The 25,618-nt window shown below is 38.7% G+C and overlaps 1 protein-coding gene across 1 annotated transcript in view; it reads right to left on the reverse strand.

Annotated features, from left to right (window-relative positions):
• Positions 1 to 16,150, reverse strand: part of ZSWIM5 (zinc finger SWIM-type containing 5) — a 217,976-nt gene extending 201,826 nt beyond the window's left edge. The window contains exon 1 of the mRNA XM_004741536.3: positions 15,381 to 16,150. Coding sequence (XP_004741593.3) covers positions 15,381 to 15,975 — 595 coding nt within the window. The 5' untranslated portion in view covers positions 15,976 to 16,150. The remainder of the gene's footprint in view (positions 1 to 15,380) is intronic.
• Positions 16,151 to 25,618: the final 9,468 nt, after the last annotated feature.

Below are 25,618 nucleotides of genomic sequence, written 5' to 3' on the forward strand. Positions count from 1 at the left end.
GAAACCTACTAGGTGTGGTGCTAGATGCTAAATATATTGCAGGATATAGTCCTTTACCTGGAAACACCTGCAGACTGGAAGGAAAGATAACACCTTGTAACAATTAAAACACAAACTGAAAATGGAAAGTGTTGTCTGTCGCCTCACTAACATGTATGCTCCATGAAAGCAGGAACTTTGTTTTATTCACTGCCATGTCTCCAATGGCTACACCAGAGCCTAGAATATAATAGGAACTCAAACAATTGCTGATCAATGCATAGGACTAAAGTGGAAGGAATGTTTAATTTCAACTAAGTAGATACGGAAATGGCACTTTTTAGAACAGAGGTACAGAGTCTGTTTCTCCCTCTCCCTCTCTCCCTCACCCCCGCTCATGCTCTGTCTCTCTGTTCTATCAAATAAATAAAATCTTTAAAACAAAAAATAGAGGTATAGACTATTAGGAAGCAGGAAAGGAGAAAAGATAGAGAACTAAGATTCACAATACCCCTAAAATGTGTAAGAAATTCCAAGCTGACTTTGAATACACTAACACATTTAACTGTGATATAAATTTTCTGAGATAGTATTGCATCTCCATTTTATAGATGAAGAAACTGAAGCACAAAGAGGTTAAGTAACTTGTCATCCAAGTTTATACATCTGAAAAGCAGCATAATGTCTTCAAGGTTCACCCATGTTGTATCTATCAGGATTCTTCTTTTTTAAGGCTACATAATATTCATACTATGTCTATACCACATTTTGTTTATTCATTAATCTGTTGATGGACACTTGGGTTGCTTCCACCTTTGGCTATTGAGACTAATGCTTTTGTCAAACATGAGTGTACAGGAGCGCCTGGGTGACTCAGTGGGTTAAGCCGCTGCCTTCAGCTCAGGTCGTGATCTGAGGGTCCTGGGATCGAGTCCCGCATCCGGCTCTCTGCTCAGCAGGGGGCCTGCATCCCTTCCTCTCTCTCTGCCTGCCTCTCTGCCTACTTGTGATCTCTCTCTGTCAAATAAATAAATAAAATCTTTAAAAAAAAAAATGAATGTACAAACATCTATTCAAGTTCTTGCATTCAGTTCTTTTGGTATATACCCAGAAGTGGAATGTTGGATCACATGATAATTTTATGTTTAATTTTTTGAGAAACAGTCATACCACTTTCCACAGCAGCTGCACTCCTTTATAGTCCTAATAGTGATGCACAAGATTTCCATTTCTCTATATGCTCACTAACACTTGTTATTTTCTGTGTTTTGGTTTTCTTTATATATGCTATCCTAATGGATATGAAGGGATGTCCCTTATGGTTCTCATTTGCATTTCCCTAATGACTAGTGATGTTAAGTATCTTTGCATGTGCTTATGGATCATTTGCTTACTTTCTTTGGAGAAATATTTATTCAACTCCTTTGCCCATTGTTTTTGTCGTTGAGTTGTAGGAGTTCTTAATATATTCTGAACATTTGGGATGCTTGGGTGACTCAATGTGGTGACAAGTCCCGCACTGGACTCCCTGCTCCGCATGGAGTCTCCTTCTCCCTCTGACCTTCCCCCGTCTCATGCTGTCTCTCATTTTCTCTCTCAAATAAATAAAGTCTTAAAATATATATATGTATATTGTGTGTGTATAGATATATACATATATACGCGTGTGTGTGTGTGTATACATACATATGTATAAATGTGTGTATATATATATATACATATTCTGGATGTTAATCCTTTACCAGACATGTTGATTTTCAGTGGCTAGTAGAGTAATCATTTAGAAATATCTAACAGGCAAATATATATGCTGATCTTGAATTCCAGAGGGAGAAACACCATAGATTTAAAAGTTATATTATTTGCACAATGACATTTATAAAGTGCTTCCGCATATATTACTTTATTTAAAATCTCACAAAAATCCTGACACATTTATATCTGAGAAAACCAAGGCAGAGGGGCACCTGGGTGGCTCAGTCGTTAAGTGTCTGCCTTCAGCTCAGGTCATGATCTCAGGGTCCTGGGATCAGCCCACATCGGACTCCCTGCTTGATGGGAAGCCTGCTTCTCCCTCTCCCACCCCACCTCCCTGCTTGTGTGCTTGTGTTCCTCTCTTGCTGTGTCTCTCTCTCTCAAGTAAATAAATAAAATCTTTTTTAAAAAAAAGAAAAGAAAAGAAAACCAAGGCAGATCTCCTGACTTCAAATCCCAACACTATTATTTAGAAGTGCTTCACAGGGGCAAAAAGAAGCTGGCCTCGCTGACTGAGTTGGGGGTCCCTTCCCAATCCTCCAACTGCTCAAATTTTCTGCTGCAAAACCTGAAATACCATCTAAGATTTAATTTTGAAAATGAGTAGTAGAGTTACTTTAAACAAAATTTAAACCACTACATTATATGATGCTATCTTGCATTCATAAAACAGTAATTAAAGCTATAGAAATAAATAAATTGCTAAATTAGAAAGTTTGGGGCAGGGCACCTGGGTGGCTCAGGAGGTTACATGGCTGCTTTCAGCTCAGGTCATGATCCCAGGATCCTGGGATTGAGCTCGGCATTGAGCTCCCTGCTCAGCGGGAAGCCTGCTTCCCCCAACCCCCACTCGTACTCTCTGTCTCCCAAATAATAAATAAAATCTTAAAAAAAAAAAATTAAAAAAGCAAGCAAGCAAGCAAGCTTAGGGCAAAACATACATCCCAATTTTTTTTAAGATTTTTGTTTGTTGGTTTCTTCATTTGTTTGTTTATTTGACAGAGATCACAAGTAGGCAGAGAGGCAGACAGAGAGAAAGGGGGGAAGCAGGCAACCTGCTGAGCAGAGGAGCCCAATGTGATGGTGGGTTGATCCCAGGACCCTGAGATCATGACCTGAGCCCAAGGCAGAGGCTTTAACCCACTGAGCCACCCAGGCACCCCAACATACATCTCAATTTTGTGTGATAAGAGAAAAAAGAAGGAAGGTGAAAAGAAAGCCAAAATAGTGAAGTCTAAGTATTTCAAGAAGAAGATGCATGGGGCACCTGGGTGGCTCAGTGGGTTAAGCCGCTGTCTTCGGCTCAGGTCATGATCTCAGGGTCCTGGGATCGAGTCCCACATTGGGCTCTCTGCTCAGCAGGGAGCCTGTTCCCTCTCTCTCTCTGCCTGCCTCTCCGTCTACTTGTGATTTCTGTCAAATAAATAAATAAAATCTTTAAAAAAAAGAAGAAGAAGAAGAAGAAGAAGATCCAGTAGACTACAGAAAACTCTACACAGAGGTAGTGAAGGATGAAGACTGGAAAAAGGATACTGTGTTTGGCAATCATGAGGTCACTGGTGACCTTTAAGAGATCAATTTTAATACACTGAATGAAAGCACAAGTCAGACTGAAAAGGCTTCAGAAGCCGGGGGAATGTTGAAGAAGGAAAGGTAACAAATACAGAATATTTTCAGTAATTGTAGTATATTAATAATACCAAATATTTACATAGCACCTAATAAGTGCGAGGCCCTGTTCTAATTATTTTACCTATTAATTTATCCTGAGGGTCACTTGGGTAGCTTAGTCGGTCAATGTCTGACTCTTGATTTCGGCTCAGGTCATGATCTCAGGGTTGTGAGATGGAGCCTCACCTCAGGCTCAGCCCTGGGCATGGAGCCTGCTTAAGATTCTCTCTCTACCTCTCCCCCACCCACCTCCCCTCACCTTCTTCCTTGATTAAGGTGCACACACGGCATTCTCTTTAAAAAAAGAAGATAATTTATCCTCAAAACAATGGTTGGTATCATCATTCTGTCCATCTACAGGTAATGAAACAGATAGAGCAAGAAGCCAGAATTCTGAGGCTACCTACTGCATAGACCCTGCATATATGTGATAATATATAATATTATCATGTTATATAATATATACCCTGTATCATATTAGGTAATATATATAATAATATATATGATAGATATATATGGTAGCAAAGAATATAATAACATAATATTGAGTGAGAGAAAAAATCAGCAAAATTTTTTTTTTTGCAATAGGGAACAATAGTGTGAGAAAGAATTTTATATTGCTAACATCAACTGTGTACATGATGCTTGCCAGTCATGTCAGTTTATCAGGTGTTGACAGGCTGGCTTTTCCTGAATGTATTAATGCTGAGGGCTTCCATTCAATAAAACCATGAATGAATAGGGAAAAAAACATAATTATCTCCAAGGCTTTCAAAGATATTATACATTCTCTGTTGCTTACAGACTACCGATAACGAATGGATAGACCAAAATCCATTTTGCTGATTGGCTCTATCGTATAGTTATACTTAAAGGAAGCAATACTTTTTTTAAAAAACAAAGGAAAAGGGGGGATTATATGAAGATAACAAAGCTATTCTAAAGACAGAAATCTGTAAAATTATTCTGAGAAAAAAGGATTAACAGCTGGTATTTTTCTGTCATCTTCCTTCCTGCCGATGTTACTCTTTTGAATCACTATGGACTAGAGTATTACAGGGCATAGAAATGTCAATACCGAGGAAATTTCGTGAAGGGTTAATCTAACTTATAAGCAATAAATGCTGCTTTCAAACTTTTTTGTAATATAAGATATAATTTCAATGTTTCTTATAACTGGAATTCTATTAAAATAGAGCAATAGTGGTGCCTGGGTGGCTGAGTGGGTTAAAGCCTCTGCCTTCGGCTCAGGTCGTGATCCCAGGGTCCCAGAATTGAGCCCTGCATCAGGCGCTCTGCTCAGTGGGAAGCCTGCTTCCTCCTCTCTCTCTGCCTGACTCTCTGCCTACTTGTGATCTCTGCCTGTTGAATAAATAAATAAAATCTTAAAAAAAAAAAAATAGAGCAATACATCCAGCTGTCCCCACTTCTTCAGTTAATCACTTCCTACTCTTTGCCTCCATATTAACTACCTCTATTATTATGAAATGTGTTAAATGTCATTTCACATGTATATCCTACATTAAACAATGTTCTCCTTAAATCTAGAAATTATGTTCTATGTGGCACAGAACATTAAAAAATGTTAAATATGGGGCGCCTGGGTGGCTCAGTGGGTTGGACCTCTGCCTTCTGCTCCAGTCATGGTCTCAGGGTCCTGGGATTGAGCCCCACATCGGGCTCTCTGCTCAGCGGGGAGACTGCTTCCCCCTCTCCCTCTGCCTGCCTCTCTGCCTACTTGTGATCTCTCTCTGTCAAATAAATAAATAAATAAATAATCTTTCTAATAAAATGTTAAATATGTTTCACAAATGAATAAGTGAACAAACATGAAGAAAATTATACATTGGCATTACATTTAGACAAGTGTCTTCTGATGGTGATAATGACAAAGAATTTATATAATTTTGCATGAGACCTTTCCAAAATACAGGCACAAATTCTTTAAGTGGTAAGAGAATAATTTTCCTTGAAGTCCATAAATAAACCTAAAAATTGGTAAAACAGAATAGATTGAAGTAGAAAAGAAAGATGACATGGTCCGTAACATTTGTGTAATAAATATGACATAATGTTTTGATTGCGTACAGTAAGTTTAAAAACTTTTTTTAAAACTCTGAAGTTGAATCCTCATTCTCATTTAATTAATTTAGGGTGAGTCCTGGATGGACACTGTCTTTAAAAAATATCTGCCACAGGGACGCCTGGGTGGCTCAGTTGGTTAAGCAGCTGCCTTCGGCTCAGGTCATGATCCCAGCGTCCTGGGATCGAGTCCCACATCGGGCTCCTTGCTCCGCAGGGAGCCTGCTTCTCCCTCTGACTCTTCCTTCCACTCTGTCTGCCTGTGCTCGCTCTCACTCACTCTCTCTCTGACAAATAAATAAATAAAATCTTTAAAAAAAAAAAAATCTGCCACAGTGATTTTAGTGTGAAACTGTGGTTGAAACCCACTATTCTTTCCTTTAAAATAAAAATTTTTTAAGTATAATTTACATTCCATAAAATTTACCAATTTTAAGTGTATGAAATTCACCATTTCAACAAGCAAGTACAGTCATGTAACCACTACTATGATCGTGATATGGAACATTTCCATCACCCAAAAAGGTTTCCTCATACCCCATTCCCCTGTACCCTAGCAACCCCTGACTTACTTTCTGTCACTATAGCTTTGCGGTTTCTAAAATTTCATATACATGAAACTGTGTCACATGTACTCTTTTTGGTCTAGCTTCTTCTATTTAGCATAATGTTTTTTATTTTATTTTTTATTTTTTTAAAGATTTTACTATTTGAGAGAGAGAGCACACACACACTGAGCTGGAAGAAGAGAGAGAAGCAGGCTCCCTGTGAGCAAGGAGCCCAACACGGGACTAAACATGACCTGACCGAAGGCAGACACTTAACTGACTGAGCCACCCAGGTGCTCCTAGCTTAATGCTTTTTAGAATCATCCATGCTTCTAGGCTATCAATAGTCTATTCTTTTTTATTGCTGAATAGTATTCTATTGTATGGATGTACAATTTATTTATTTACCCATCTGATAGGCACTTGGGATGTTTCCAGCTTAAGGCTATTCTGAATAAAGCTGCTCTGAATATTCAAGTACAAGTCTTTTTATGAACAGATGTTTTCAATTCTCTAAGTAATATCTAGGAATAGGGTTCCTTTGGGCGCCTGGGTGGCTCAGTGGGTTGAAGCCTCTGCCTTCGGCTCGGGTCATAATCCCAGGGTCCTGGGATTGAGCCCCACGTTGGGCTCTCTGCTTGGCAAGGAGCCTGATTCCCGTTCTCTCTCTGCCTGCCTCTCTGCCTACTTGTGATCTATGTCTGTCAAATAAATAAATAAAAATCTTTAAAAAAAAAATAAAAGGGAATAGGGTTCCTGAATCTTACGATTAAGTGTATGATTAACTTTATAAGAACTTGTTTTTCAAAGTGACTGTATCATTTTGCATACTTACAAATACGGTAAGACAGTTCTTAATTGCTCCACATCCTTGCCAGCACTGATATTGGCAGTCTTTTATTTTTAGCCATACTACTGGGTGTGTGTGTGTAGTAATAGTAGTAGTAGTAGTGGTAGTAGTAGTATCTCCTTATGTTATAATTTGCATTTCCCTGAGGACTAAATGAAAATAAGTACACAAATAACTGTTCTAAAGCAAGAAAAGCACAAGGGTTAAAGGTATTTCTTTTTTTTTTTTTTTAAGATTTTTATTTATTTATTTTGAGAGAGAGAGACAAAGTGAGAGAGAGCATGAGAGGGGAGGTCAGAGGGTGAAGCAGACTCCCCATGGAGCTGGGAGCCCAATATGGGACTTGATCCCAGGACTCTGGGACCATGACCTGAGCTGAAGGCAGTCGCTTAACCAACTGAGCCACCCAGGTGCCCCAACAGGTATTTCATTTTTTGATTCAACTATTTTCAAAGAGGGTAACAATGTTATACTGCCTTGCATACCACATTTGTCACTCCATTACAATGGGAAACAAGCAAATGACCAAGAAAACCACACACATAAAACTTCAAAAATAGGGCGCCTGGGTGGCTCAGTGGGTTAAAGCCTCTGCCTTCGGCTCAAGTCATGATCTCAGCATCCTGGGATCGAGTCCCGTGCTCAGCAGGGAGCCTGCTTCCCTTGCTCTCTCTCTGACTACCTCTCTGCCTACTTGTGATCTCTATGTGTCAAATAAATAAAATCTTTAAAAAAAAAACCCTCAAAATAGGTTTCAGAGAATCTCTTAGAGTCAAGTACCCACTCAGTTTATTATTCCCCACCTACATAAATGTCAACATAATGTAGTCCCTAGACCCTTAGGCTTTAGTGTCCAACTTGGGTTTATATTCTAAGGCAGGAAAATACAAAATACTTTGGAATGAGGTCCACTAAAATCAGGAAAATGGTTATTTATTGAGCCTTACACAAAACAAGTAACTAAATAGTCAATGAATGAGGGATGCCTGGGTGGTTCAGTCAGTTAAGTGTGGGATTCTGATTTGGCTCAGGTCGTGATCTTGGGGTTGTGGGATTCAGCCCCACATCAAGATCCACCCTCAGCACAGAGACTGCTTGGAATTCTCTCTCTCTCCTTGTATTCCTCCCCCTATTCTCACACACATACTCTCTCTAAACTAAATATAATCGTTACCAAAAAATTCAATGAATGAATCAAGAATTAGTTAATAAGTGGCATTTTTAAAATCTATGTAATGTTTCAGAAATCAGAAATTACAAATTGTCAATGTATCGCCTAGGCTCCTATTACATACAAATCAATGAAGAGAGATGTCCATACTACATAAATATAAAAAAGTATAAAATATAAAATACATTAAAAATATAAAATATAAAAATATAAAAAATATAAATATAAAAAAGTCATATAGCAATTTACTCATTTATTCAATAAACATTTATCGAACACAAACTTACAGCATATCCCATTATACATTAAGGGGACAAACAATTTTTTCAATACTGAAAACCAAAAATTAATCAGTTGGCTATGTATGATCATGAAAAATACCAGAGTAATTTAGCATACTATAATACAATACTAAAGTTAGTATTAAAATGAGTATAATTTCCCTGGCATACTAGTTCAATGATACGTTAAAAGTGGCCAAGAAGCATGCTGCCTCTATCAGGAAAGAAATAAGCCTATGAATAAACTACAAGGTAGAAAATTCACATAAAAGTGATCTGGAATGGAAAGGGACACCCAGGTGGCTCAGTCAGTTAAGTGTCTGCCTTCAGCTCAGGTAATGATCCCAGGATCCTGGAATCAAGTCCTGCATCGAGCTCCTTGATCAGTGTGGAGACTGCTTCTCCCTCTGCCTGCCGCTACCCTTGTTTGTGCGCGCGCTTGCTCGCTCTCTCTCTGACAAATGAATTAAATAAAACCTTTTTTTTTTTTTTTAAGTGATCTGGGGTGCCTGGGTGGCTCAGTTGGTTAAGCAACTGCCTTCAGTTCAGGTCATGATCCCAGTGTCCTGGGATCAAGTTGTGTGTCAGGCTCCCTGCTCAGCTGGGAGCCTGCTCCTCCTCCCTCTGCCTTCTACTCTGACTGCTTGTGTTCTCCGTCTCTCTTTCTCTGTCAAATAAATAAATAAAATCTTTTTTTTAAAAAGTGGTCTGGAGGGGCACCTGGGTGGCTCAGTGGGTTAAGCCACTGCCTTCGGCTCAGGTCATGATCTCAGGGTCCTGGGATCGATTCCCACATCGGGCTCTCTGCTCAGCAGGGAGCCTGCTTCTCTCTATCTCTCTCTCTCTCTCTCTGCCTGCCTCTCTGCCTACTCGTGATCTATCTCTGTCAAATGAATAAATAAAATCTTTAAAAAATAAAAATTAAAAAAAAAAGTGGTCTGGAATGGATTGTAGTCTATTTCTAATAACAAACACTAATTCTAAACCATATTAACTTGAGGTCTGGAAACAGGTTAAGTAAAGGTTCATAGGCAGGGCACCTGGGTGGCTCAGTGGGTTAAGCTTCTGCCTTCAGCTCAGGTCATGACCTCAGGGTCCTGGGATCAAGCCCCCATCAGCCCCACTTTGGACTCTCTGCTCAGCAGGGAGCCTGCTTCCCTCTCTCTCTGCCTGCTTCTTATAAATAAATAAAATCTTTAAAAAAAGAAAAGAAAAGGTTCATATGCTTTGAGGGTTACCTATTTCCAAAGACAAGTTATAAAGGATACACATAAAAAAAAAAAAAAAAAAACCCTCACAGTAATCTGTTCATCCTTGCATGTATTTCCTGACTGCTGTACTGCACAATCATCATTTTTTATTTAAAAATGACAGGTTTAACCTTTAAATAACCACCTACTCAACAAAAAAGTTTCACGTGTACTAAAAATATTAAATAATATCAATCATGCAAACTGAATCAATTAAATTGAAATAATGCTTACCTAATAAAATGAATGTGGTAATTTCTAATTTAAACCATAACCAATATAAAACCATAGCCAATATAAAAAAGTTTAAAATTCACATGAAACTATTATGCAACAAGAAGTAAGTGTGAGAAGCTGTTATGAGTTGAATTGTGTCCCTCTAAGAATGGTATGTTTGAATTCCTAACCCCCAGTACCTCAGAATGTAACCTTAGTTGGAAACAGGGTCATTGCACATGTAATTAGTTAAAATGCGGTCACACTGCAGCAGGGTGGGCCCCTAATCCAGTATGACTGCTATCCTTATAAAATGGCCACGTGAAGACAGAGACACATAGGAAGAATGCCATATGACAACAAAGGCAAAGATTAGAGTTCCAAACCCCCAGAAGCCAGAAAAAGCAAGGAAGGACTCCCCTATAGGTTTCAGAGGGAGCATGGCCTTTCCATATGTTGATTCAGACTTCTGGCCTCCAGAATTGTGAGCCAATAAATTTGTGCTGTTTTAAGTCACCCAGTTTGTGGCACTTTGTTACAGCAGCCATAGGATACTAATACAGCGTTTTCAGTATCTTTCTTGTATATTCATTAATTTATAGATACATTAATGCCTTGATTTTCTAAGGTATAATATAGTAAACTTGACTTTTTGGGAATAGTTCTATATATTTTAACATTTACTTATATTCATACAACCATCACCATAGTAGAACACTGACAGTTAACATCTTAATTTTTAACAGCCACTGTTGAAACAAGAGAAATGAAATTGTTTCACATAGGCATAAATAAATTTCTAGCATTTTCACTTCAAAATTTAGAGTTTGTATTCATACTTCAATAATATATATTTTTTTAATTTCTAAAATAGATAACCTCTAAAATAAAATCCACTATCTTTTAGTTTACTCATTATCTTTTAAATCTAAAAGCTCTAAGCACTGAATTCTACTCCTGAAATCAATACTGCACTATATATTAATTAACTAGAATTTAAAAATTTTGAAAATCTAAAGCTCTTTGAGAAAATTACCTTCAATAATAATTCATCTAAAGCTTTCAACTAAAGAAAATGCTAAGTCATAGCCTTCACACAAAACAGTAAACATAGAAGACACACAAATGTAACATTGATACTACTTAATGCTATCAGTTTATTAATATGCACAGGTATGAAGTTTCCCCATATCCTCTAATAACACACAAATACTAAAAATTTAAGCTTCGCTCTTTTTTTTAAGTCTTATAACACTGAGACCTCTGTTCTTAACCTTCCCTATTCAACAAATATTTATTAAATATTAAGATGTTTGTGTGATGTGTTAGGGGGAGGTAAAAGGAGAGAACTCATTGCTTAAAAAAAGTAATGTGATTTTAAAATTTGGTAAGTTTCTACTCTAAAAAATTTTTCCACATATCCCTTAAAGTATGCAGCTACCTTCTGTGCTCAAACAGCTTAAACATAAATTCATTTTTCCTCATGAATTTTATTATGATTTTACAACTACTTTAACTTACATACAATGCTATAAAGCTTTTTAGATGAGAATATCTTTTGTTCCCCCAAAAAATACAGATCAAAACAAATCATATACGAAAATCAACAACTAGGGGTGCCTGGGTGGCTCAGTGGGTTAAAGCCTCTGCCTTTGGCTCAGGTCATGATCCCGGGGTCCTGGGATCGAGTCCCGCATCAAGCTCTCTGCTCAGCGGGGAGCCTGCTTCCCTTCTTCTCTCTCCGCCTACTTGTGATCTCTGTCTATCAAATAAATAAATTTTAAAAAAAATCAACAACTGTAATACTTGTCACAATGTACTTCACAAAAGCTGTACTACAGAAAAATTTCATAGTTTATTGATAATGTACAAGTTCTCATAATTATAAACTTATTATTTGATATCTAAGCTATGAAATGGATCTTCTAATTATTATTGTCTTTGTAATTATACTTCTTCCATGTAAGGTAGTACATAGCATTGTGGCTCTTGTCTTGAAGACTATCCAAGGGCAAATTATACTTATAGAAAATGTAGGGACTAAAAATATGGGGTTTTGTTGACATCAACAGTCATAATCTATGAAAATTTTTGGATACATATGTAAATTATAATATATAATAGATATAACATAAGAATATACATAACAATATATAAGAATTTATATCATTAAGATATACCAGCACAGAAGGTCACTGAATGCTCTTACCTAATTTTTTAAAATCTAAACATCCAAATAAATATTTCTGCATTTAAGAGAGAAAAACTGTTAGTGCTTTAAAAAAAGCTTTAAAAAAAAACACAGTTGCATTTATTTTTAACAGCATTTGTGAGATATAACAGACATAAGAAAATGTACTGAACAAAAGGAATGGAACAGCAAAAAGAATTAGTATAAGGTGAATATCCAACAGCTACAACCTAGGTTCAGTGATAGAGCATTGTCAGACCATCCAAAGACCCCTGGATACTTCCTCTTAGTCATGTTAATGATTTTTTCCCCTGAATCAATCCAGATTTCCCTGAGAAGTCACAAACCTACTTAAGTTTTACCAAGCAGATAAATTACTTAAGATATGATGAATTGCAAAAAAAAGGTCAACTTCTTAAAACTATTAGTAAATTATAATCATCCCATTCTTATACCATCTACAGACTCCTGAATAAGTATTTTTTTTCCAAAGTCTATACTACTGATAATTTCCATGGACTTCTTAAACAGGTTAAAAATGCAAATACCTAAAACATCTGAACTCTATTACCTTCATAATAACTGAGAGATCAGACTGTCTTTCACACAGCCGTAAATTTACAGATGTACATGAAAAGACTAATTTACAATTTTCCCTTTTTAAAAGGAACAATACTTCTGATTCAGTACTGTTATGTAGAAGAAATGCATCCTTTGAGCATAATAGCCTATAGTTCTCCAATTTGTTTACATCAAGCTGGGAAAGTTTCAGTTCTGATTCAAAATCTGACGTTTTCTACAGAGTACTTGCTTTTCAACAAGCCCATGACTTCCCATTACCGGATTCCATGTAGAAAGTAATCAGAAGTTACCGAACGTAGTATACCTACTCTTTGCACAGGTCTTTTTGTTATTGTCTATTTTCCTTCAAAATTTGTTTTGTGTTGTGCTGTTTTCTTCATTGTTAAATATTTACATTTTTTAATTTTAAGGTCTTTTTGTTTTCCATTTAAATCTCCTTATGAATCGTTTCCTTTAAAAAGAGTATTGTTATAAAAATACCCTAAACTCCTTTCCTTTCTAAACCATCAGACTTCAGTAACTTCCCAATTCTGAGGTTATAACTCTGCCTTACCAACATCAAGGAAATATGTAGCATTTTAAAATTAGGACCACTGAGTAATTAAACTGAGTTTGAAGTTATAAACTGAAAAACACTATTACTATCTTCCTATATCTAAATCATTTCCTCACCAGTCTCTTGGCAATACTTTTATAAAACCTATCATGTACATTAAGTCACATACTCATATTTTAAGTTTAAGAATGAGGGATGAGTCTTAATTTCACATAATAAATGGTGATTCATGCTAAGATACAGAACTCAAAATGTGAGGAATGGAATATCCTTTTTCACACTCATTAGCATAAATTAAAGTAAGAAAAATAAAGATTACACAGCTCATGGTTCTCAAATAGCATTACTAAAGTAAGTAATTAATTCTCCTATCTTCATCTATGAAATCCACAGTAAGAATCAGAAAACGTGCTTATGTGTCTTTTCTCCAGACCCCAAAACTCTCATACAAGAGCTCATTACCCCAATAAGCATGCCAACTATCATACCATGAAAGAAAAATATCTGATTTAAACATGACCTGCATCACCCACAAAATCTGATTTTATATGGAATTTGACAATTATAGTCATTTACAAAATATATATCTCTTTAAAACTCTTCCTGTCCCTCATTTGCCCCCTCAAGTTTAAAAATTCTTTCAAATCCATCCCTTACTATAAAACAACCACTTAAATTGACACTTCTCAATTTAAGATATCTTAAACAAGAATCTTAAAAGTTAACTTATCTAAACTCATAAAAATAAAGTTTGCAGATTAATAATGTCTACATTCACTTTCATGTTTTCAGTATTTCAGTACTCAAGTTGTACACTTTAATTATCTGATTATTCAACTCATTCTTTCAAAAATACGAATGCACAAAGCACTAGCTAGCCTTTCCAAATAAAACTTTCTCAATCCATTGTCACTGTATTCGGACACAAGATAAATTTAGATAAATTTACATTTCACATTTGCAAAACAAATTGTGGTACACTGTTGTTTTAAAAAGAAACAGAAGATTCAATGATTCTCAATAACCATAAGTAGATTACTTTATATGAAACACCACAATGCACCACTCTTTAAAAGAAAAAAATCTCAAATATATTAGTTTTACCTGGGGAAAAGAGAGCTAGATGTTTGGCATGCCTGTGTATGTGTTCAGTACTTATTTAATTCTAAAAACAACCTTTCTCCAACTCCTTTCAAAAATCAGTATTTTTTCAATAAATATAAGCATATACTGTACAATAAAATGCATAATGTGCATGTCCAGAAAGCTACAATAACCCGAATAGAAAAAAAAAATCAGTGTTTTAATTTTCCACACAGCAATTCAATGTTAAACAATGTCATTTTTCCCCCTTTCTCCCTAACCATTCCACATAACAGGTCTACTACTGTATTTATGTATTTAGTAAGATTAACAAATTGACTAGAAGATCTGGAGGAGTAAAAGAAAAAAAATAATTTTTCACTTTCCCACCAACAAAAAGATAAAACAAAAGCAAATCCGAAGACTTGTTAAATGAGAAGCATTTGAAAAACCCAACGTGACCAGCTTTTGATTTACCCTAGTCTGACAAGGAAGACAGACCCCACCCCCACTCCAGATTGTGTGGCTTTTTTTTTTTTTTCCTTGGGTGGGGGTGTGGAGAAGAGAGCTGTCACATTTCCATCTTCGGTTATTGTTAAGTCCGCAGCCTAGATTCCCAAGTACCACTGGTCTAAGGGGGAAAAAAATTAAAGCGTATAATTCTACTTGTTTGAAATGCACAATATTTTGTTGATGTTTTTCCGATTTTAAAGTTAATTATACCCAGCTTCAATCTGTAAAGACTACAGATTGCCTTTGACAGCCTGTCCCTCAAACAGCCTGTAAGACTGCTTGCTCCAGATTCACTAAGAATTCTCTTCTCTCTAAACTTAAATTAGAAAAACGCATTTCTGAAATCATTACATCCAAAAAGGCATTCCTCCCCCATCCCTTTGCTTTGGTGTGGGGTGTAGAAGTGAGAGTAAAAAAGAGATCTATTCGCTCTTCGAACAAAAAGAAATGGGGTAGAGGGCGAGTGGGGGAAAGAGCAGCAGTGGACCTGAATGAAATGCTGAGAAAAGTTTTTTATGTGACTAGTGTGTCCTTCAGCAGGGGAACAAGAGTTGGGCAGAAAGCTGGAATCTTGGCCCCGGGCTCCTTGCAGAGAGAAGGCACCTGCGGAAAAGAAGGCCAGGCACCAGAGAGGAGCCGGGCTACTACCTACCGACTTGCAGCACGTTCTCCACCGAGCCGCTGTCCAGCAGACGGATGCCCCGGCGGAACGGCAGCCCCTCGCCGCCGCCGCCCGCCGCTCCCGCCGCTGTGCCCAGCCCGGCGGACGCCCCCGCCGCGGCGGCCCCGGGGGCGGAGCCGGTCGGAGCGGCGGCCCCGGGGGGCGGCGGCGGCCCCTCCTCGGCCGGCGAAGCCCCCGCGGCGCCGCCAGCCGCTCCGGCGCCGGGGCCGCCACGGTACTGGAAACTGGAGTACATGCAGATCTCCCGCTCATTCCGCGGGAAAGACCAGTAGACGATGCGGCGCTGCACGGGCTCCGGGATCCGCTCGAAGCGCTCCTCCACCCTCTCGTACGCCCACTTTTCCGCCACCGTCTTGGCGGCGCAGTCCAGCAAGGACTCGGGCTGCAGGTGGGGGCGGGCCCCGGGGGCCAGGCAGCTGCCGCCGACGCCCCCCACCCCACCGCTGGCCGCCCCGGGCGAACCGCGAGGGTGGTGAGCCTGCGGGCTGGGCCACGAGCATAGGCGCTTAGCCGGAGAGACCGGCGACGGAGAGAGCAGCTCCTCTCGCTCACCTCCTTCCGCCATTGCTGGGAACTGACTGACTGAGGCGGCGGCGGCGGCAGCGGCGGCGGCACCGGCTGCGGCGGAGACCCCGGCCACGGCCACGCGCCCCGCGCAAGCGCCCAACTGCGGCGCCGGGGGAGGGGCGGGGCGAGCAAACCCGCGAGCCGGCCGGCCCGAGTGGGGAGCCTGGGCCGGCCCCGTGCGCGCGCCGCAAGGACCGGCGAGGGCGTCCTGAGAACGAGCGTAAGGTGGCGCGCGCTGTCCGGGCCGCCACGGGCGCGAGAAGGGGCGGGAGCGAGCGCCGGCCGGCGGCGCGCGCCAGGCGCCGACAGCCCAGAACGCGCGCGGAGCGCTTGCGCGGGGCCGACGGCCACCTAGGGGCGAGGAGCACCGGGCACAGTCGCCGGCCCGCGCGCCTCTAACCCACCTGCCTGGCCAAAGAGGAGTACACTGTGTGGTCAAGTGAAATGGCCAGGCCGCGAGCCCTCGGAGGAGCCGCCTCCGTGAAGTTCTAGGCTTACCGGGCACAGGCAGAGGGAAAGTTCAAAATCAGGCTGCTATGGTAGAATTAACAAGACAGGAGACTGTCACGGCCGAGCCGAGGAGCCGGCAGAAAGATGCTAGGAAAACACTAGCAAGTGTTCGAATGATGGAAACTTTCCTCATGCCACAATAATGTAGAATAAAGTTGGCGGTCCCCTCCAGAGCCGGGCAAAGTTGCACCAGCCGGTGACTGGACAGTGGGGCGCCAAGATCTCACCGCCTAGGCGGCTGCTCCCTCCCAGGTTTTGGCGGGTTTAGCACCTTGCGTCCTAGGAAACAAAACAATTTTTTGCGTGGCTTTGGTAGAATTCTCTGGTCCTCTGCCTCCAGTCTAAATTAGGTCTTGCATGGTTCCCTCACTGACTCGGTTTTTGTTTTGTTTTGTTTTGTTTACACCTTTATATTACTTATAACAAATTGTACACATATTTTTATATATTTGTGTAATGTCTGACTGCCCAACTGAGAGTAAACTCCATGAGAGCCAGGATCATTTCTATTTTCTTCACTATAATGTATCCTCAAGTGGGTGCTCAAGAATGGCACCTTCATCGCTAACTTCTCCATGAACAACGGTGAGTTGTAAGCAGCAAGAAAAACTCATTTCAGATTTGCTGACAGACTAATCTCTACAACTTTAAAATGTTCCAAGAACTATATTAAGAGTTCCTGGGGCGCCTGGGTGGCTCAGTGGGTTAAGCCGCTGCCTTCGGCTCGGGTCATGATCTCAGGGTCCTGGGATCGAGTCCCGCATCGGGCTCTCTGCTCGGCTGGGAGTCGGCTTCCTCCTCTCTCTCTCTCTGCCTGCCTCTCTGCCTACTTGTGATCTCTCTCTCCGTCAAATAAATAAATAAATAAAATCTTTAAAAAAAAAAAAAAGAGTTCCTGTAATTGCTACCTCCCTTTAAAATGAACGAGTTCTAGGGTATAAAGTAAGAATAAGAAGAGAGTAAATGATTGGAGACAAAGGAGCCAAAGTAGTTTGGTTTTGCTATAACCTCAGAATGAAAGAGCACAGGCTAGAGAGGCAGAATTGGCTGTCAGTCACTTCCTGCACTTCCTGCACTTCCTACACTTCCTACTTGTGTGATCCTAGTCATGACTCACTTAAATGATTTGTAAAGGGAGCTAGTAATAATGCCCATATTAACTTTTGTAAGAATTACAAATATTCCAAATTGAGTATATATGTAGTACTCTTATCTATTTATATGTGTAAATGGATTTACATCTAGAGATACCTTATTTGGTTGCTGTGAAATAGCATAATCTCTACTCCTTAAATCTGGTACCACAATTATAGACTTCTATGGCACTTATTCTTTTCCTTCCTAGAACTTACAGTTTTTTGGGGGGGAGGACAGCACTGAGTATATCTTAAATGCCTGACTAGAGTACATGTGTGAGACATGCAATGGCAGAAACCATTTCTTTGTAAGGAAGGGCCTATCTCTGTCTCTATCTCTATCACTTGCCATAATGCTTTATACATAGAAGATCTCAAAAAGTACTTGCTTTTTGAATCAATGAATATGTTACTCTGATTTAATCAACTGCTGATAAAGATGGTTAATAGAAGTTGGAACATAGGAAGAAATATTACTTAAACACTTACTTAAACAAAGTTAAGTTTGAGGGGCACCTGGAAGGAGCAGTTGGTTAAGTGTCTGACTCTTGGTTTCGGCTCAGGTCATGATCGCAGGGTGATGCATGGGGCTCTGCTGAGCATGGAATCTGGTAAAGTTTCCATCTCCCTTTCCTTCTGCCCCACCCTACTCTCGTGCTCTCTCGCTATCTCAAATAAATAAATAAATATTTTTTAAAGAGTTAAGTTTGATTCTTATGCATTTGATGTATGCAATTGGTGCTGGCCCTTGGCAGAAAGCCTTGGTCCTCTCCATGGGAGCCTCTGCAATGGGCTACTTGAATATCCTTTTGACAGGGTTGGTTTTCTCCAAAGCAATTAAGCAAGAGAGCAAGCTAGAAGCTGCAATGCTTTTTATGACCTAATCTCAGAAGTCACACACCATCATTTCTACCATATTCTATTCTCTCAGAACACTTCTGACTCAGTGTGGGAGAAGACTCTACAAAAGCATGAACACCAAAGAAGAGGAAAGGATCACTGAAAGGCGTGTTGTGTATTAGCTACCACAACCAACTCCCACCAGCACTGAGTAAGAATACTATTTCCCTATATTCTCACCGATATGCAGCACACAATATTGTCAGACGTAATTTTTAACAGCTTCATTAACAAAAAGTGTTTTTGCTCTATTTTTTGTGGTTACTGGTGAGGTTGAGCATCGTTTTATGTATTTTTGGCCATAATACATCCCCTTCTGTATATTGCCTAATTAGATCATTTTCTTCTATTAGATTGTTTAATACTTTTTTGATTTGTAGTACTCTATATGTTCTGGATAGAAATTCCTTATTATATGTATGGCAAGTATCTTCTTCCAGTATGTGTTTTGTCTTTTAAATTTATTATGTTTATTATATTTTGCTATACTGATGTTTTAAATTTTGATCACATCAAATTACCTAACTTTTCTTTTAAGTTTTGCATGTATTTTGTATTATTTGAGAAAGCCTTACCTAGTCTATATTTTCTTCTAGTTTTAAAATTTTTTTCACTTTTTGGCCTTTTTTCCCATGTAGAATTTTTTTTCTTACTATGGATATAATGTTAATTCTTTTTCCTATGGGGAGAGTTGGTAATTTCTCTAAAGCCATTTGTCAAAATAGTTCAGGCTTTCCTGAATTGATTTGTGATGTGCCAAATTATCTTATATTTATAGGTTTGTTTCTGGGCCTTTTTTTTCTGTTTCACTACCTTTTTACCCCTTCCTATTACAACAGTACATTTTTAATTAATAATTTAATTTGGTAATATGTAACTTTATAAATTTGGAAATGTTTAGAAAACTGGTAGGATGACTCTCCCTTCTTTGTCCTTATTTTTCAAATTTGTCTTAGCTGTCCATGCACATTCTTATCCTTTCCTGTGAACGTTATAATCAATTTTACTATGTTCCAAAAAAAATCCTAAAGGGATTTTTTTCTTGGAATTACATTGAATTTCTAGATTAACTTGGGGACAGCTAATGTCTTTATAATTCAGTCTTCATAAATGTACTAATCTCTTCATTTAATATGGGTCTTCTTTGCCAATCTTTTTTTAAAAACTAAATATTTTACTATTACTCATATTTATTTTATGGACTTAGTGATTGCTAGATCTTTTCCAAGATATCATTAAACAAGAAATAATTTCACTCTGGTACCTTAACATCCAGTTAGTGAGATAAGGTGAAACACAGGAAAAGTCAAATAACAGTAAAGACTAAAAGATTATAAAAAAGCAATAGGTACAATAAGCCTCAGAGGATTGTCAGGTGACTTGAAGAAAGAGTGATTATTTTGAGAACCAGAAGAAGGATCACTTTGAGGAGATCACTTGGAGTCTTCTTTCATCTTGATCTTGGAGAATAAGTAGGATTCAAATAGGCCCAAAGACTTACAGAAGGAATTGAAATTGGGTTGAACTACTTCAACGGAAACCCAAAAGCTTTGAAAAGTACAAAACATTTCTTCCTTTTTTTTAGAAAGTGATAGTATTCTTTTTTTTTAAAGATTTTATTTATTTATTTGACAGAAAGAGAGAGATCACAAGTAGGCAGAGAGAGAGGAAGGGAAGCAGGCTCCCTGCCTAGCAGAGAGCCTGATGTGGGGCTCCATCCCAGGACCCTGGGATCACAACCTGAGCTGAAGGTAGAGGCTTTATCCCACTGAGCCACCCAGGCATCCCAATACAAAACATTCTAATGGAACAGGTTTTTTTGTTTTGTTTTGTTTTGCTTTTAGAAGTTTTTTAAAATATGTTTGACTATAAAAATGGAAAATAAAGATTAGAGGGTCTTTGAAAGCCAAATTTGGATAATCTTAAATGCCAAGTAAGGAGTTTGAAGTTGAGTATACAGAATGAGGAATGGGAAACCAAGGTTTTTAAATAATCTATATAACATTATAAAACTGAATATAACTTATTTTCTGTTTTTTCACATCTTTCCTCCCATTAGTCTGTGCTTTGTACTTAGTACATAATAGATTGTCAGTAAACATTCCATGAATGAATGAGTGAATGACCTGGCTATAATGTAGAGAATCTATTTGAAGGGGGAAAATGGAAAACATCGAAAATTCTCAGGAACCTATTCCAATAATCTCATCATGAGTTAGTTGTTAGTGACCTCAATTCACATGACAGTAGGAAAAGAAAAATTTTGCTGAATAAAATGCTTCTAAATAAATAAAGTTCTTCCTGTATATTGTTCCTGAAAATTGATACAATGAATATTTATTAATATCAACGCTATACCTTAGAGTAGCAAGATTATTTTCTTTTTGACAAACTATGAAGATACATCTTTGTTTACATTTTTGCCATTTTGAAACAAATAAAATGAATAAGCCATTATTTGTGAGGCATTAGAAGTTAAATGTAACAAAGCATACTAAGTTAGTTAAGATAGTCTGGCCCTGATTTGGGACTGGAAATTGACAGAGCAAGCTGCCAAAAGATAAGGAAGCAAGGACATCTAATAATAATGATATTTAAAATGGATACAGTGCTTTACACTTTCAGCTGAGAAATAAAGCAGTGTTGAAGAAAATTCACAGAGTTGTGTTAACCAAAAATACTAATTTAATACTTATTTCAAATCAAAATTAAAGCCCTAAATGCTGGTTAGTAAACTCTATTATTCATCCCTAACCCATTAGGACCTTTATCCACATTTTACCTATGAAGAAAGGCTCAAAAAGTTGTATGTTAATCAATTTTATAGCAAGTGAGTGATGGAACTCAAATCCATGTTGTTGAATTCTGAGCCCAGTAAAATTTCATTTCCACACATTCTTGTCTTTACCAAGAGCCAAAGGATTTTGTAAGGATAGCATCAAAGTGAACATATATTCTGTTTCCTGGACAGGGACTCAAATTTGGTCAGAAAGGAGCTCTCAGACTGATTTACTTAAAAGGGAATAAGCAATCAGATTTCTCAGTGAAGCATGAGAACCATTCCATTGGCTATAGTCAAATAGTGAAACTTAAGGGGAAGAAAGGAAAAGAGGCCAAGAATAAGATGAAGGAGATGGGGAAGGTGAGAAGGAAAAGGGAAAACAGCGGTGACTTAGACGATAATACACTGGAAATACCAGCAGGTGGAATAATAGTGAGACCTAAAGTAAGACCTTGTTGATACTTGGCTTGTGTGGAGTAAAGAGAGGTCAGTAGTGTTTTTGAGAGCTATATGAGGCCATTGTTGACACCCGCCCGTTCTTTTCAAGATCAGTCTAAACACTGGTTCAGATTAAAACAATATTTGTTTGTGTATGTTAACGTTATTGTTTTCTTGCCTTAAATACAAAAGTCAATGTAGAGTTTATAGTCCAGTTTGGGAAACAGACATTAAACAAACACATAAATATATAAATGCAGGTGGTAATAATGAGGTGTATAAGACATTTGTGAATATGTAAAATGTGTTTTGGAACAGCAAGTACTCTATATTGATTGAAACACCAAGACTGTGGGGAGAAGTAGCAGAAAAAGACTGCAAAGGAGACTTGAGAGAGATCACACAAAACTTTAAAATGCTAATTAAAGAATCTGAATTCTCATTGAGGAAGACACAAAGAAATGGGAAAATGTTCCATGCTCATGAATTGGAAGAACAAATATTGTAAAAATGTCTAGGCTACCTAAAGCAATCTACAAGTTTAATGCAATCCCTATCAAAATCCCATCCATTTTTTTTTTCAAAGAAATGGAACAAATAATCCTAAAATTTATATGGAACCAGAAAAGACCTCGAATAGCCAGAGGAATGTTGAAAAAGAAAGCCAAAGTTAGTGGCATCACAATTCCAGACTTAAAGCTCTATTACAAAGCCGTCATCATCAAGAGAGTATGGTACTGGCACAAAAACAGACACATAGATCAATGGAACAGAATAGAATGCCCAGAAATAGACTCTTGACTCTATGGTCAACTGATCTTCAACAAAGCAGGAAAGAATGTCCAATGGGAAAAAAGAGTCTCTTCAACAAATGGTGTTGGGAAAATTGGACAGCCACATTCAGAGAAATGAAACTGGACCATTTCCTTACACCATACATGAAAATAGACTCCAAATGGATAAAGGACCTAAATGTGAGACAGGAATCCATCAAAATACTTGAGAAGAACACAGGCAGCAACCTCTTCGACCTTAGCCGCAGCAACTTCTTCCTAGGAACATCGCCGAAGGCAAGGGAAGCAAGGGCAAAAATGAACTATTGGGACTTCATCAAGATCAAAAGCTTTTGCACAGCAAAGGAAACAGTCAACAAAACCAAAAGACAACTGACAGAATAGGAGAAAATATTTGCAAATGACATATAAGATAAAAGGCTAGTATCCAAAATCTGTAAAGAATTTACCACACTCAAGACCCAAAGAACAAATAATCTAATCAAGAAATGGGGAGAGGACATAAACAGACATTTCTGCAAAGAAGACATCTAGATGGCCAACAGACACATGAAAAAGTGCTCCTCATCACTTGGCATCAGGAAAATACAAATCAAAACCACAACGAGATATCACCTCATACCAGTCAGATTGGCTAAAAGTAACAAGTCAGGAAATGACAGATGCTGGCGAGGATGCAGAGAAAGAGGAACCCTCCTACACTGTTGGTAGGAATGCAAGCTGGTGCAACCACTCTGGAAAACAGCATGGAGGTTCCTCAAAAAGTTGAAAATGGAGCTACCCTAAAACCCAGCAATCGCACTCCTGGGTACTTACCCTAAAGATACAAATGTAGTAATCTGAAGGGGCATGTGCCCCCGAATGTTTATAGCAGCAATGTCCACAATAGCCAAACTATGGAAAGAACCTAGATGTCCATCAACAGATGAATGGATAAAGAAGATGTGGTATATATATACAATGGAATACTATCCAGCCATCAAAAGAAATAAAATCTTGCCATTTGCAATGATGTGGATGGAACTAGAGGGTATTATGCTGAGTGAAATAAGTCAATTATCAAATGATCTCCCTGATATGAGGAAGTTGAGAGGTAACATGGGGGCTTTGGGAGATACGAAAGGAATAAATGACACAAGATGGGATCATGGGGGAGAAAAACCATAAGAGACTCTTAATCTCACAAAACAAACTGAGGGTTGCTGGGGGGTGGGGGGCAGGGAGAGGGTGGTTGGGTTATGGACATTGGGGAGGGTGTATGCTATGGTGAGTGCTGTGAAGTGTGTAAACCTGATGATTCACAGACCTGTACCCCTGGGGCTAATAATACATTATATTTTAATAAAAAAGTAAAAACTTTTTTAAAAAAAGGTAAAGACCAAAAAAAAGGATCTGAATTCTCTTAGGTTGGCTGAAGGATATTAAAAAAGATGTTTTAAGCAGGAGAGTAACATGATAAAAGCAGTATTTGAGGAAAATTAATCAGACAGAAGTGTGCAGGATGAATGGGGAAGAGAATTAACAGTCTGCAGGCAGAAGATAAGTTAGGAGGCTATGGTAATATGTGAGATGAAGATGATACAGTCCTGTAGAGGGCATAGGGCATCTAGACCTAGGGACTGAAATCTAGCCTGCAGTCCGTTTGCCCAGCTCTGCACCTAAAGTGTTGCATCTGGGTGCCTTTTTCTATTTCTCACCAAGGGGCCATATAAAGCAGTGGCTCCAGGCCTGTATTACTCTGTTTGATCTCTCCTCTAGTGAGAGAATTGACCCATTTCAAAGAGACTGTGAGAGTCTAAAATACTTCTTTTACAGCATTGCAATGTCCAGGGTAAAAACAAAAATATTAAAATCAATGACCAAGAAGAATATATGACATCTTAAAACAGCTCTTTTGATGTGAGGAAAATTTTGAGCCAACCTTTAAAACAAATCTTTTAAAGTTGCATTTATGAAACGTCCTCAGCCCCTCAGGAATGGAACAAAAATCAGTGCTAAGATGAGGGTGAGGGGCATCCAGCAAGCAAACCATAAGCAATCCAGAGTCATTTGTTTAATAATGGAATTTATTCTAGTTTCCATTTAAGAAGTAGAAGTAAACACCTGTGCTTGCTAATAATGTTAACTTTGATAGGGTATATATTCAATACTGGATGGACTGGGGTTAGGGAAAGGTATTTGGGAAATGGAAAGGAAACCCATGATTAAAACAATATTGAACCGATTGGACTTATTACCCAACTCTGCCATATTTCTTCTTCACAACAGTAGACGTTGTGGTTGTCCTCCTCACCCATTACACCCCTCTTCAGTTGTGGAGCAGCCATAAAATTAGAGGAATTTAGCTCCAAGGGTTAGCTCCAACTTGTCTAAATGATTGGAATAATCCCGTACCCCACTTTAAAGGGATTCACTCCGAGATAAGCAGATACAAGTTAATCAGTGAATGGCATTTTCATGGTCATAGAAATTGGTTCAGGAATGAGCGTAACTCTTTGGGGCCAATGAGACATGTGGCTTGCAAGCAACTTCCAGAAAAAATTGTTCTCACTCTTTTATGAGAGCCTGTAGAAGCAATTCTCTTGTGTCTTGCCATAGGAAAGGAGATCGTTGGTGGCATGTCATGTATACAGAGAGAAAGCTAGAAATGGGTTGGAGCTGACATACCAGAAGGCATATGGAAAAGACAGAAAATAATTAGATTTCTGATGGCGCTGCTGAACAGCTGAATCAAACCTACTTGAAGCCCCCATGCCTGTTGACATCCAGTTATATGAGCTAATAAATCACGTTATTATTTTTTCAGTACTTTATTAAGATATAATTTATATGTGTTAAAATGAACCAATCTTAAGCATACAGCTTGATGACTTTTTACATATGTACACACTCATGGGGCCAACAAACAGATCAAGATATAGAACATTTCTATCAGGGACGCCTCGGTCGCTCAGTCCACTAAGAGTCCACCTTAGGCTCAGGTCATGATCTCAGGGTCCTGGGATCAAGCCCCACATCAGGCTCCCGGCTTAGCATCGAGTCGGCCTCTTCCCTCTGCCCCTCCCCCTGCTAACTCATGCT

This window comes from Mustela putorius, unplaced genomic scaffold (assembly GCF_011764305.1).
Source record: "Mustela putorius furo isolate JIRA1106 unplaced genomic scaffold, ASM1176430v1.1 tig00003853_pilon_pilon_pilon, whole genome shotgun sequence".
Taxonomy (NCBI): Eukaryota; Metazoa; Chordata; class Mammalia; order Carnivora; family Mustelidae; genus Mustela; species Mustela putorius.